The sequence below is a fragment of the Lupinus angustifolius genome, chromosome LG20 (assembly GCF_001865875.1).
Source record: "Lupinus angustifolius cultivar Tanjil chromosome LG20, LupAngTanjil_v1.0, whole genome shotgun sequence".
Classification (NCBI taxonomy): Eukaryota; Viridiplantae; Streptophyta; class Magnoliopsida; order Fabales; family Fabaceae; genus Lupinus; species Lupinus angustifolius.
This window is the reverse complement of record NC_032028.1, coordinates 144,925-159,533: the sequence shown is the minus strand read 5'-3', so window position 1 is coordinate 159,533 and position 14,609 is coordinate 144,925. Positions and strand designations below refer to the sequence as shown.

Sequence of the window (14,609 nt, the reverse complement as noted above, 5' to 3'; positions counted from 1 at the left end):
TGTTATTATATTTTATTTTTTGTGTCGGCTTTCATGTACAACTACCAGTAGTTTATTATAATATTTTAAAATTGTATCATTAATTTGATTATATGTCTTCATCCATATATTTTTGATAAAAGAATATTTTAATAATCTACAAAGAATGACAAATAACATAAAATGATTAAATGATATTAATTAAAAATGTTTTAAGGTCTAATTAAGTGTGTAATTACTACATATTTCATTTACTATATTTAAATTATTTATTCAAAGTTTCATAACAACTTTAATAATAATTTTAAAGTTGAAACTAAATCATCATAATTAATGTCTCTCCATTCCTTAATTTTAGTATTAGTATTAAAAATGATTATTTTAATAAAATAAATTAAATATTAACCTATTTTCTAAGTAGTTCATTCTATTAATAATAAGATTGGATTCCTGATATTAAAGTTTATAAAAACAATTAAATGAGAATTTTTTAAGATATATTTCAATAATTAGTATTAAAAAATTTACTTTTATGAAATAAATTCACTCTTTATCATTTTTAATTCAAACAGAATATCAATAGATTTCCTTATTAATTTTAATATGATAGTTCATTCTTTCTATTAATAATAAGATTAGATTCATGATATTTAAGTTTTCAAAAATAATTAAATGATATTAATTAAAAATATTTTAAGATCTGTTTTAATGCGTAATTACTACATATTTCATTTACTATTTTTAAAATATTTTTTCAAAGTTTCATAACAACTTTAAAACATAATTTTAAAGTAAAAACAAAATCATCGTTTCTTATAGACAATTGTTAGTATGTTAATATTTATCGTGAGCAAAACTAAAATTCTCAATCTCCTTCACTCGACTCATAACCATCAAATCACCTTATAACTCGTTTTATGATCTTATTTTTAAATTTGTTATGGGTGAGGCTTAAACCCACAATCTCATTCACTCAATTCCTTAAACTCCTTCACATAAACCATGAGATCACCTTATAACTTCAACCATTATTGTTAATGCCTCAAATTCCTTAGTTCTAGGAACGTAAGCACTTGAGAACTAGCTCATTTTCTTCTACTTAGTATTAGAAATTGTTATTTTTATAAAATAAATTCATTGTTTATCATTTTAAATCAAATATAATATTAACAGATTTCTTTATTAATTTCGTTATAATAGTCCATTATTTCTATTAATAATAAGATTAGATTTCTTCTACTTAAGTTCTACAAGTTATTAGATAATATTAATTGATAATGTTTTAAGATCTATTTAAATGTGGAATTACAATATATACAATTTAATGTATTTAAAATATTTTTCAATGTTTCATAACAACTTCAATACATAATTTTAAAGTAGAAACTGCATAATCATAATTAATACCTCAATTTCTTAATTCTACGAACAAGTCATTTGGGAACTATTTACATTTATTCTAATTAGTATTAAAAATTGTTATTTTTATAGAATAAATTTATCCTCTATTATTTTTTAACTCATACAGAATATCAAAAGATTTCCTTATTATTTGTAATATCATTGCTCATTCTTTCGATTAATAATAACATATTAACATTAGATTTCTACTAGTTATGTTTTAAAAATGATTAAATGATATTGATTGCGAATGTTTTAACATCTAGTAATATTTTAAGATCTAGTGATATTTTTGATTTATCTCTCTTTTAACAAATAAACGTGCTAATCTACAATCAATTTATTTCATTTTTTATTTTTGTATTGAGGTTAAGTTCCTCCCATAACATGATAAATAGTGACTAATATATACTCAAAAGTTGTTATGATTTTTAAATTTTTATCTTTAATGATTTTTAATTTTTAGTAATCATGAAGGGCTTAAACAAAATGAGCAATGTTAATTCAATGGCGCTTTGTTGTTACATATCAGTAGTTTGTTTAAGATATTGGCAAGGGATAAATATGGTAGAGATTCTTCCAACGATCCATCCTTATGCTCCATTTAGAAGGCCACTGCATATAATTGAATACATTGTTACCGCAACAATTATTTAAAGCTAAAATCGAAAATTGAATAATATTTAATGAAACACTGCTGCTTCCTCAACAAAGAAATAGTAGTAAATAATAATAATTTTGATAATGCATATTTGTTTGTGAGATTATGTCGGTTCCTGCAATCTAATAATTGTATGTCTGAATGAAACAGAAGAAAGCCCTGAAGCTGAAGCAACAGTACCAGGTCAGGTTAGTAACAGACTAACAGTACATTTTTGCATCAACATGGACATGGTGGCTCATCTGTTTCTGTGATCACAGACTCAACCACGTACTTCTTAGTCAGGCCACGTGCTCCCATAAAAGGCTTCCATCAACTACACTATACTATGAGTAATAATATCTCTACTCAATTCTCATAATACTTAAAAAACAATACATGTTATTATAAAATCAACTTATGTTATTTTTGTATGCGTAGAAAATTAGTAGAATAATTTAATAGGAGGATATATAATTTTTCATATATTATATCAACTTTTTTTTTTGTAATAATGAATAAACAGGTACTTCTCTTTATTTGATCTTCGTTGAAAATAAGATTGGTTATGAAAGCTCCTGTAAATACTTACTCATTTCCACTTTATTATTACTGAAATTTGAAGTCAAGACCTTACTATAAGAGTCAATTTGAGAGTCAAATTGGTTATTGAATACTAAATTACCATCTCACCTGTTACAATTTTAACCAATCGTCGTTGACTAATTGACTAAATTCTAGTTTCATCTTTTGTTGGTTATTATTACTACTTATTAACAGCATCTATGTAGTAGCAGCATGGTTCATCGGGGAGAGCTATAGAGCCAAAGTCCCACTACTAAAACCAACCATTCATTATTAGGGAAAAAGACCCACAATTATTTAAGTAAGCATCACAATTCACAATTCACAATTCACAGCACAAAAATATAAGTAACCATCACAAGAGATTTTATTTTGTTATTTGCAAATATAGTTGAGGAGTTGCTCCATGCCTGAAACAGAGTTCAATTCTCTCTACAAAATAACTACTACACAACAAGGATGAATATCCGTAGGTGTATATATAACTCATTATAGTAAAAGAATGATGATACAAATCATTTTACATCTACATATAAAATCTGTCAAAAAATATATATTATCCTAATATGAAATAAATTATGATAGTGTTGACCACATTGTTACCACTTGTGGAAACTTGGATCTTCTTGATCCTTAAACCTTTTGAGGACTCCATCAATGGCAACATCGAATGCATCCTTCATACCCTCTAATCCATTGTTATTCTTCGCATAAACCAATCTTGGAATGTACTCAATCACTTTCTCCCTCATTTTCATCACATCTTCCTTGCTGTAACTCTCAAGCACCGCTTTCACTGAGGTCCCATTCTTAACCGCATTCCGGTCTATGAAAACAGAGTAGCTCCCCGGTTTCTCCGGCAAGAACCATTCATACTGCAAGTATGCGCTTCGCCGCCAGAAAAAAACTGGGATCGAACCTGCTATCATGCAATCGAAAATCGACCGGCGCGTGAAGCTGTCCCCCCTTGGTTGCAAACAGAAATCCGAGTCCAGAAACGATTCCAGGATCGCCGACGTGCCGTTAGCACACCGGCTCCCAGAGCAATTCACAGCGCGGCAGGAATTGCCGGAATCGCGACACTGATTGAGCAAAACTCCCCTGAAATCATTCTTAAACTCTTTGCGCGGCGCTCCTGCGAAGCAGAACAAAGCATTTCGGCGGCGACCTCGGACGAAGGACTGCCAGCGGGTGACGTCGGAGGCAGAGGCGGGGTGGAATCCGGTGGGGTAGGGAACAGCGACATCGAAGTAGTCCCAGGGGTTTTTCTCAATGAGGAGGCGCGTGATGTTACGCATCCGTGGCTTATAGATGCAGCTAGAACCCCAATCGTGGTCGTTGGAGCGTCGGAAATCCCATGTGATGCGTCCCATGGTGATAAAGTGATTCCAACCGTATGATTTTTGATAAAAGGGTTGGTGGCTGAGCCACGTGAGCATCATGTCGCAGTGGCGATCGCGATCCTCTGCGGTGGAGGAATTAGTCCATAGATGTTTTCCGACAGCGAGTCCAGCGTAGAATGGGATGTAGAAGGCCGTAGCGGATTGAGGGTCTGTGACCCTGCAGTTATGGTTTAAGATGCGGTTGTGGAAGATGATCTCCGATACGAACTGGTCTGTCCAGAACCACGCCGGAGTGAGATCGTCTGGAATGACCCCCGCGAGGGCTGCGGCGGCGGTGGTCCCCAGGGCCCTGTTGGAGAGGGCTTGGCAGCGGGATGTCCAAGGGTTGAGGTCATCACAGCTCTGAAGGATGTGTCTGTTGAAGTAAGGGGGAAGGTTATAGACGAAAACATGTCCGTGAGGGCACTGGTTGGTGGAATTGGGAGCCGGAGCGAGGAGTGATGAAGGAGTGGAAGTGGGGATGGAGTAGGTGTGTGGTGCTGGGTGTAGGAAGTAAGGGAGGTTTGAAAGGAAGAAGATCTGGAGGGTGAGGAGAATGAACAGAAACCATAGGCGAGGGTTGTAAAGGGATGGAATCAAATATATTTTCGTATCTGAAAGAGTTTGAGAATGAAGCATCAAGGAAATAGATAGAATTGAGAGAAAGAGAGAGAGATGTGAAGAGATAGAATGAAGGATAGTTAGTGTGGGTGTATGTGTGTGTCTGATGATGATGATGAATTTTAAGAACGAAGGGAGGCTCAGAGTTTTCAGACTCAAATAAGCGCTACGGACACGTGTCCAATCACACTACCGCCTCTTCTTTATTACTTTTATTACAAATTCACCTTATTCATAACATTCATATTTACTTTCTTCCTCACACTTTCATATATTATATTATCAATCACCAAGCTTAATTAAATCTCTCTCTCATATATGCGTTCCCCCTTCTAAAATAATATACACATTTTGGGAATCATACAACACCAAAATATACATTCATGTTAATCTACAAACCAAAACTATTGAAATATATTATACAAAAAATCAATAAGTCAATTACGTTAAATATTGGTTTCTATTTTATTTTTGTATTCAAAAACTCAGTTAACTGTATCTAGGTGCCTCACCACGTCATGGTTAGCCTAGGGGTTTATGAACATGTATACAATTATTTGTGAATTACTCAGCAACAAGATTCTCACGCCAAAAAAAATTGAACTCGTTTAATTTATTATTATTCTAAGAACTTCGGTTCAGAATTCAAGATTATATTGTCCTAACTCAAAGACTGAGTAATCATGATTTTAACTCTGAATTTTTAGACATCCAAGCTTTTATAATATGTTATAACCTACTTGTTGAATCACCTCAAAGGGGCAAATAAGCATGTGATTTGAGAGTAAGATCAAAACTACAAGTTTGAATCCTGTATATCAATTTTTTGGAGCTAGTCTGCGAAAAAAATGTTATTTCCACATTTTTTTACATATCTTTGAAAATCTTAGAGTTGATTGCAGTATAAACTATAAAGAATACATGTTTGCGATGAGATTGAAAAGAGTAATTAATTTACGATAGCTTTTACTAATAGCAAACAAGTTAAAGATTGTATGTGGTAAACAACAAATAAATTGAATATAGAAAGAAGAGGTAGACAAAATAAGATTGAAAATTTGGAATTAATTTAACCAAATTTCTTTTTTGTAATAATGTTTAGATTAGAATGAGAAAGGAAGAATAAAATCAGAAAATCAGGGCCACATACATCGCATGTGATCACGTTAACAATCCGAAAAAAAACACAGTAGTTAAAAGGGAAGGAACCGACATGTGTAGCAGCAAAGTTAACTTTTGATTTAATGGTATAGAAAATTAATAAATTTACAATGAAACTGAAATTGAAATAAAAATAAAATGAGGTGGAAAAAGTAATGAATAAAGAAATAGTTAAAATATATATATAAATATGTATTAAATTTATAATAGTTAAAATAATATTAAAAAATGAAAAGATTAATATATATATTATTAGTGTATTGAGTGTTGACCAGCGTTAATTAATGTGATGAAGTGGCATTGTGTAATAATAATAATAATGAATAGTTATAAAATAGTGGGCATGAAGCTGTATTGATAGATACAGCGATGACATGGCCACCAAACGGTGCGAACCCTCCGGTGATGGACCACGTTGTTGCCCCACCACTCACATCAATCATCATATGTTATTGTTAATTATTGTATCTCCCACCCCTTCTCCTTTCTTCTTATTAGTGTTATTTGTTTTTATTTAAACGGGAGAAAATGTGGTCCAACTATAATTGTATTTGTAGCCACCGACTCTGAATGGTAGATGTTAAAAGATGAAGTTACATGCTTATTTGCAAATGATCAACAAATAATCCAAACCCACGTTTAAGGGTGTCTGAGCAAATTGGTAATTAATGTTAGAGCAGAGAAAGGCATGATTTATTTTCTTTCAATAGCTATTTTATATTTTACTTTCAAATCTGGGAGTAGCATCATTGGGTTTTATCTTTGCCTTTCATTCTTATATATTTATGGACAATAAACAAGTTAAGGGTGGAGTGATCATTTGCATTTTGGTGATTATCAAATAATAATTAATTATTAAATTTTTAATTTAAATATATATTTTCAAACAATTAAAAATATATAACACATATGAGAACAAATATATTCCTTCATAATAGAGATGAATAAGGAGTGAGAGAGGAAGAGTCCAGGAATGAGAGAGAGAGAACTTGGAGCTATTCATATGCATGTGACACATCTTCTTGAACGCATCCACATCCTCACCGACAAACATCACAACACTTATTTTATTTTTTGCTTTTCACACCAAAACTCATTTACAAATAATACATAAAAACATAAACACATACCCTTCTTATGTCGAAATTTTAATTAAGTCAATTCAATTGGCCACCTCGTATTGAGCTCAATAATAAATGGACACAAGTCAAATTAAGAGAAAAAGAAATGACCATCATAAAGCCACCAGGCACACCCACGAATAAACCTAAAATATGTTGGAAATTAAACATGATATCATACCATAACTTGAATCTACGCAATGGGGACATGGAAGTGGGAAATTAAAGGTATATATTTATTTTTGATTAAGGAGGGTTGGTATGACTTACAATATTGAATGATAAAATGATAATATGGGCCATGAAGATGAAAGCCCAAGGCGTTTGAGAATGAGTGTATATATCATATATGTATTGATGATGATTGAAGAGTTGAAGAAGTAGTGAGGTTGGAATGGAGGAAAGAGGTGTTAAAGTTCGATGCCAGAGGATTGGGTGCGATGCTGTCTTCTCCGAACACGATAATCCCGATGCTTCCTGTCAATATCATCCTTCCGTAATGATTTCCTTTCTCTTTTCTCTTTTCTCACTTCTCCTTTTTTATGACCTAACCACTTTTTCTATTTCCACTTCCATCTAATGCCGCCGCCTCATCTTCCTTTCTCCAGGGAGTAAGTCCATTTCTATTTATTTATTTATTTATTTATTTATTTATTTATTCACTCTTCCAATTAACTATGTTCCACTTTCATTTCCAGCCTATATTCCATGATGGGACGAAAGAATGGAGTTGTTGCAAGAAAAGAAGTCACGATTTTAGCTTGTTTTTACAAATTCCAGGGTTACACTTCTGCTCTATCCTTTTTTTCTCTTTTCCATTTTTAGAATAGTCTCAACTCAACTACTCAACCACTAATTCTAGACAACTTTGCTGCTTTATTTCACCAAACCCTACTGTTACCTCATACACTCAACTTTCTCTATTGGAGAAACCATTACAGTAACATATTCATAACTACTCAAAATCATTAGTAGAATGGAAATTACCAGAAAGGTTCACCTACCAATAATTCTAGTGCAATCTCAAATTATACCACAATCATGGTTTTCTCTTACAATTGATTTTTCTTGTTCCTAAAATTACATTCTGCAATATTCTAGAATATCCATAATCATGATGTTAGTGATGAAGCTGTTTATTTTGCTTGCTTCAAATAAAAATTATGGCTGTCTTTCCCCCCTCTTCATTTAAGTATTTCCTGAATTCGTTGATTAAGTTTGTTTTTATAAATTTAGATGTAAGACAGGGAAACATACATCAGAGAAGCAAGTAATTGCACCCGTTAAGAAGAATACTGTGCCTGCTCCAGCTCCAGCTTCTTCAACCAATGCATCATCAAAGGATTATTGTTCTAGGTGTCGGCAGGGTTTCTTCTGCTCAGATCATGGTATTTGTCTGCTGTTGGTGCTATCTCAACTCCTCTTTTTTATATGAAATCCTGTATCATGCTTCCTAATCTGAATATTGTTCCTTCCTATTTTTAGGCTCACAAGGCAAATTGGTAGAAAAACCTGTAAATGTTGCTGGAGATGCCACTTCTGAAACCAAAAATGTTGTGGCTCCTAAACCTCCAAAGAAGATAGTTGATATAAATGAGCCTCAAATATGCAGAAATCAAGGATGCGGCCTAACTTTCAAGGAAAAGGATAATCATGACACTGCATGCAGCTACCATCCTGGCCCTGCAGTCTTTCATGACCGGATGAAAGGGGTTGGTATTCAATATTAGCCTTTTCTTATTCTTCTCAAAGATATTGCTCGTAGTGGTGGTGGTATGGTTCTGAGAGCAACATATAATTTTCTTTTGTGACATTGTTTTGCAGTGGAAGTGCTGTGACATTCATGTAAAGGAATTTGATGAGTTCATAACTATTCCTCCATGTGCAAAGGGATGGCATAATGCTGATCCAGGGTCTTGATCTATGGAGACATCAAAGGATGAGTTGTTTTGTTGCAGTCACTGTTGCTGTAATTGAAAAGGAGAGTAATTAATTAGAACAAAATCACCCCCACCCCCTCTCACTTAGTCAACCTCTATAGTTAACTTGGTTGAGTTCATAAGAATCCACTCCATGAGAATGATTACTGTAATAGTCTAATCCTGGAAGATGTAGGAATATGGCTGTGTTGTCATGTGTTCCTTGAATAGCAGGATATTTTCCTGAATGACCAGTTTGGATCTGTCTAATCCTTTAAGATTTCGGAATATGGTTTTTGTGCCTCTACTTTTATTATCATATACAAGTATTACTTATAGAGTATATACAAGTATTTTTTATTCACATGACTTCACCTCAAGTGTAGGTTTTTTCACTGGTTCATGGGAATGGTTGAAACCAAATGATATTTAGAAATAAATAATAATAATAATAATAGAGAGACCGGAGGAATGCAGTAGTGAAAAACTATACTAGTCATTTTTTCCTCATAGGGTATGTGCTTTGCATCCTTTTGAAAAAAGGGGTTCGTGTAATAATGCTAAATGTGAAGATAACGTAGTGTACTTTCACGCTGAAGTTTTAGTTAATTATAAATAGCTTGGTGTATATCCTTCTTCCTACTCATCATAATCAGCTCTTCAAGATCAAGAGATTTAGGTATTTTGGGTCAATTATACAAGAGAATTAGAAGAGTAGATCGAATGGAGGCAAGCCCAATTCATAAAGGAAGAGGGAGTCATAAGCGAATTAATTAAGAAATACTTAGATATCTATATTATTTTTTTTTGTTATGGTTGTATTTTCATAACTAAGTTGTATTTTAATAACGAAAAGTTAGATAAATGAGTTGTCCATTGAGAATTGGTTTATGGTTGGTGTACCTTATACCGCTTGGACACATCATGGATGCGACCCAAAATGTTCTGAAATACTCCCAAGTACAGATGAAAAAAGTGTTTTCGGCTGAGACCATTGGTAGTATAATTGCAGGATATACTAACTAATGAATCATACAAAGCCTAAATCTTCATCAGAAAACGATTAATAGGACTTCATGCCAAACTCAATAGTGATATAAAGTGCAACCAATGTAAACTCACAAACCAAATCCTTAGCACAAACACACTATAATACAAAGGAGTAGCATGCACAATTGCACTGTCATTGCAATAGGCAACACTAAATGCCATTACTTACAAAGGGAAACAAATTTATGTCTTTTCTGTACCAATTGCCTCCCTTAAGTTTATTAAGCCAGAAGATGATGTTTTGTGGAATCTATATCATCACACCAGAGGAGAATAAATAAGTTAAGGTTTCTCCCAAACAGGTATACATTAAAATACAACACTAAGCTGGGACAGCTTCTGGCACTTTGCCGTTGGTTGAGACTACTAAGCTATCATAGTAGTCAACCAGCACCTTCCATCCACCTGGGCACATAAATCCATCTGGAGGACTTTCTTTGTTCCTTGCAAGCGTGCGCATCTGTCAAATCAAGTACCCTTTGTTTAGATACAGAACGTCAAATATCATCGTAGACACTGTTATCATAAACGATAAAATCTACACTATCTTGTTACAGCTACAATGGGGGCTGAAGTTCTTTGTTTTTAAGTACTTATTAGAGTCACTGAGCGCATTCAAAGAACAGACATACCTTGGTGCCTGATATGAAGAGGAAGTCTTGAGGCCTTGAGGGGTCAAAGAATGCCATTTTACCCTGAACCTTGTCATATGCAGCAACCTGAAAATGAATGAAATTAATGGCCACATATATAAAAGAAAGCCAAGTGAACCACATTGTAGTAGAAAGAAGGTGGATTCTTCAATTACCCTGAAAGGAAGAATGTTTAGACGCTCTAGTCCGGGTGCCATGCTCAGTACTTTCTTCCCATGGTCAGCATCATAAAGATCTCTTTTCTCAACTGGATGACTCATGCCGGCAGGGTCCCGACCAACAATGTAGAAGTTGGCCCCCGCATTAATCCTAGCCTTTGCATGCCACTGTACCTCAGTCGGTCCAGCATAGTGCATGGGAGAAGGGAAGATAGACACCACAGTTGTCTCAGGATCAAGAACACCATCTTCAAGCACCTAACAAAAGATCAACATTGAATTGAGTGATTTTTCAAGTTCATAAAATCAATTTAGAAGGGATTTTCTTAATGAAAAAAATGGAAGTTAGAAGGAGTAGGCATCATATAAAATGATAGTGGGATATTCAAGAATGTAGGGAACCAACACAATAATTGAAGGAATACACTCAAACAGGAATACATGAAAGAAGCTGCATAGCTTCAACAATTAGGCTCAGTAGTCATATCAGCCTGTGAACGTATTCAATTTAGGACAACTACCTTCTCATGTTGTTTCATTCGCCAATCAAGTGGGACATCATCTGCTTTGGTATAACCTCCAAGTGGATGAAGCAAGAGGACAGGATTCTTATAACCCATATCAAGAAGCCGCTTACGGGTATCAGTCATTAGCAAAGCATGGCCATTGTGGACAGGATTCCGAAGTTGGAAGGCGAAAACAGCATCAGCATTGCGCTTTTTGAACTCATCACGAAGTTCTGCAGGGGATAGACGAAAATGATCAAGGCCGTCATGATACTTGATTGGTTCTATAACCTCTAGGTCACCCCCAATAAGCCAATTTCCAGCTTTACTTATAGCTTCTTCAACATAGGGCAGGCCGGGAGCAGTGGTTCCCCAAGTACGGGCTATCCTTTCTTCTTTAGGGTGCTTATATATTTCAATACTGAAATAACCAAAAGAACAATATAAGCAATGTGGAAGAAAGGAGATTTTTTTAAAAGAATGACTATATTATAAATCAGGAGTCATCCATATACGCCACCATCATATAAACTACAAGCATAAAAGTAAAAGTGTTCAACTAAAACAACTACAAACTGCATGTTATCTCCTTTAATTGATAGGAAGTAGGAACGGATACTAATTATTTTATTTCTAAATCTTTAGCATGAGCTGTTCATGATAAAAAGGTCACAGGGGTTATGCAGTCCAGATATAGTATTTATAAGACCATGTGAATTCACAAAGGACAACAATGGAATGATTTTTCCTGCAACAAACTCCCAGAAATTAACTAACAGGACTAATACATGAAGATAAGTGTGTCAAAATGGATTTAAAATAAGTAAAATGATCAATACACCAAGCATAAAGAATATGACGTATGAAGTATAAGGATGTACATAACTAGCAAGGCAGAGCAAAACCTGAATACATCTCGAGTCTTAAACAAAACAGTGAACTTAATAGAATTCTGACAATTGGAAATACAAAAATATTTCAATGAATATAAAAAAATATAAAAAACAGGTTACAGAACAAAACAATAATTCAGAGCATGATTATGTTATCGACACATTCTCCTACTTGTCAGACTCTTGTTGAACAAGGAAGAAGAGGTCTATGTCTTGGTCAATACATCTTATCTAAAAGTCAATGTTTGTACAATGTTGACACAATCATTGTTTGGCCAAGAATGTCCTTGTACACGTCAATATGTATATGACAACCTCATTTGCCTGGTATATGTACCAACATGCCTTTTAGTCTAACAAAAATGGTCAAATTTGGAGATTTATTTGCTATATCCACTTATCCATGTTCTGTGGCATACTATTTACCCATAATATTCTCTTCTCAAACTTTTTAAGTTATTATCTTAGAACTTCCAATTAAAATCACGAGGATGAAAACATAACATAATACGCCATAATTAGAATACAGAAACTACCCTAATAATTTAAAAAATAACAATATGATCATCAAAGAAGAAGCAGGAGATATGGCTTAGATTGATAAAAGTGTTGAAGCATATTCAAACCTGTTCCTTTGGGTGGATTAACATAAATAAGTGGTTGACAATGGAAGCTATCTAAATTTCTTCCTCTATTATAGTATTGTATGAGTGGTTGACTATCCAACCATAGAGTTAAAACACAAAATGAAAAAGAATTGAAGAGGGATGCAACAACACGGTTGAAAATGACTTAATCCAATCTCAGAATATGTACCCTCCCACTTAAACCCTCCCCTTATCTCAAAGATTTGAACAAAAAAGAAAGCATAGGAAAGAGGGGACTCACTTATTGAGAATAGCAACAGGATTTCCCAGAGAATCAAAAAGAGAAACTTTTTTAGAATCACCGATCCGATGCTTTTGCGAATCATCAATAGCCAAGACAATTGGCAGTGACATATTGACTAGCGATCCATCATTGAGTCTGATGGAGTTGAAATGAAGCGTTTGGAGGAACTCAGATTCTCTCATGAACCCATTGAGTGGACTGGCCCATCCTTCACTCAGGACATGAACCCATTCCAAATCAATCCGAGAAAGTTTGATCCTTGGGATGGAAAAGGCTTCACCTTTCTTAAAATCTCTCTCTGAATCATTCACCAGAAGCTCCACCAATTTTCCTCCATCGGGTTCGATCAAGCCGCTTGAAACTCGGAGCCCCGGGTGGTGTCTCGTCTTGGCACCACCAAAGAAGGTGACTTTGGAGGAAGGGGCGAAATGGGTATCGAAGGTTTTGGTGAGAGAGTGAGAGTGAGAAGAGGTTCTCAAGAAAATAGATGTAGCCATGGACGCCATTGAAGGTAAGGGCTATTTGGAAGTGATGCTTCTTTTTATAAATAAATAAAGGGTTAGTGGAGGGGCAAAAGGGTAATTCAAAATATTGAACTTGAATTGAAAAAACACAAGAGAAGGAGAGAAGTGGTTGTGTTTGCACAGAATGTGATGAGATTTATGGTTTGCATTTTCTATATGAAGGACTCAAATTGACAGGGATTGGTGTAGGGGATGAACCTGGACACTTTTTTTCCTTCCAATTCTGGCACTAGTATTCTTTACCAATTTATAGCAAAACCATCAATTATATACTACATCTAAATCTTTAAAAATAAATAATATATAAATCTTTATAGCAAAAATATATAATATATATAAATATTCTAATGAGGATATTTGGTAATTTCATCTTTAATGTTTCTGTAAAGGGGTTTTATAATGTTTGGAATGAGTTTGTAATGGTTTACATCTACTTACTAATTTAAACTATTAAATTTCTCTAAAATTGAAGGTTAGGATGAAGAGTATGTTTAAAAAACTTGCTCTTTGAGTAAGTACATCTATCATCTTAATAAATTATTGAACAATTTTATGTTTACAAAATTTATCAATTATATCATTTTAAAGTACATATTATTATTTTTATTATAAATAAGTAAATAAATTAATCATATTGTAAGTAATTTTACTAATATGCGAAATTAGTTTTGAAAGTAGATAAATACTATATTATTTATTTTAGAGATAGTTTGAGAACTAATATAGTTGAAGAAATTGAGTTGGATAAGGTGCCTACAGACTAGAAAAGTTATAGTTTTCAGTTTTCACAAGTTGAGTGCAAGCTAATTTTGTAAAATATTGTTTGTAAAAATGAAGAATATATCTTGATTTGTATGTTTTGTGGCTCCTTGCTTGCGGTGGTGGCTGAACCTCGTTGACCTTGGTATCAAGCTTGAGCTTGATATAAATCTGAAGATTATTTCGAAAAGTAAAGCTAATGCAAGATGGAGTTTGAGGTCTAGAGTGAATCATGTTATTTAATTACTAATTTTTATTACCTAAGTGAATCAAAAGAGGAATTAAATGAGAAACTAGAAATGTGGAGATAAGCTTTAGAATCACATGACTTTTGTATAAATCAAAGTAAGACAAAGTATATTGAAT

The 14,609-nt window shown here is 33.7% G+C and overlaps 3 protein-coding genes across 5 annotated transcripts; 1 reads left to right on the top strand and 2 right to left on the bottom strand.

Moving 5' to 3' along the window:
• On the bottom strand, window positions 2,947-4,707 carry LOC109336743 (xyloglucan galactosyltransferase XLT2). The gene has a single exon (XM_019573535.1). It carries the CDS (start codon window positions 4,624-4,626, stop codon window positions 3,205-3,207), a length of 1,422 nt encoding a protein of 473 aa, XP_019429080.1. The 5' UTR covers window positions 4,627-4,707; the 3' UTR covers window positions 2,947-3,204.
• LOC109335005 (cysteine and histidine-rich domain-containing protein RAR1) lies at window positions 7,246-9,099 on the top strand. Of its 2 annotated transcripts, XM_019571029.1 has the most exons (7): window positions 7,246-7,386; window positions 7,499-7,501; window positions 7,589-7,671; window positions 8,127-8,278; window positions 8,376-8,602; window positions 8,715-8,850; window positions 8,886-9,099. In XM_019571029.1, exons 1-6 carry the CDS (start codon window positions 7,285-7,287, stop codon window positions 8,808-8,810), a joined length of 663 nt encoding a protein of 220 aa, XP_019426574.1. In that variant the 5' UTR covers window positions 7,246-7,284; the 3' UTR covers window positions 8,811-8,850; window positions 8,886-9,099. The 2 variants fall into 2 exon arrangements, with proteins under 2 accessions (XP_019426574.1, XP_019426573.1); XM_019571028.1 differs by having other exon boundaries at window positions 8,715-9,099.
• Window positions 9,883-13,600, bottom strand: LOC109335629 (ATP sulfurylase 1, chloroplastic-like). Of its 2 annotated transcripts, XM_019571784.1 has the most exons (6): window positions 12,958-13,600; window positions 11,192-11,597; window positions 10,668-10,928; window positions 10,492-10,578; window positions 10,157-10,319; window positions 9,883-10,122 (listed from the first exon to the last, which is right to left on the bottom strand). In XM_019571784.1, the coding sequence occupies exons 1-5, from the start codon at window positions 13,464-13,466 to the stop codon at window positions 10,182-10,184; spliced, it is 1,401 nt and encodes a 466-aa protein (XP_019427329.1). In that variant the 5' UTR covers window positions 13,467-13,600; the 3' UTR covers window positions 9,883-10,122; window positions 10,157-10,181. The 2 variants fall into 2 exon arrangements, with proteins under 2 accessions (XP_019427329.1, XP_019427328.1); XM_019571783.1 differs by having other exon boundaries at window positions 9,883-10,319; window positions 12,958-13,599.

Excerpts from the sequence above, each read along its gene's own strand:
- LOC109336743 (XM_019573535.1), bottom strand. The coding sequence starts at position 4,626 with ATGCTTCATTCTCAAACTCTTTCAGATACGAAAATATATTTGATTCCA.
- LOC109335005 (XM_019571029.1), top strand. The coding sequence starts at position 7,285 with ATGGAGGAAAGAGGTGTTAAAGTTCGATGCCAGAGGATTGGGTGCGAT. Across the intron at positions 7,672-8,126 it reads TTGTTTTTACAAATTCCAGG|ATGTAAGACAGGGAAACATA; the intron begins GTTACACTTCTG and ends TTATAAATTTAG. Across the intron at positions 8,603-8,714 it reads TTCATGACCGGATGAAAGGG|TGGAAGTGCTGTGACATTCA; the intron begins GTTGGTATTCAA and ends ATTGTTTTGCAG.
- LOC109335629 (XM_019571784.1), bottom strand. The coding sequence starts at position 13,466 with ATGGCGTCCATGGCTACATCTATTTTCTTGAGAACCTCTTCTCACTCT. Across the intron at positions 10,929-11,191 it reads GAATGAAACAACATGAGAAG|GTGCTTGAAGATGGTGTTCT; the intron begins GTAGTTGTCCTA and ends ATCTTTTGTTAG. Across the intron at positions 10,579-10,667 it reads TAAACATTCTTCCTTTCAGG|GTTGCTGCATATGACAAGGT; the intron begins GTAATTGAAGAA and ends ATTCATTTTCAG.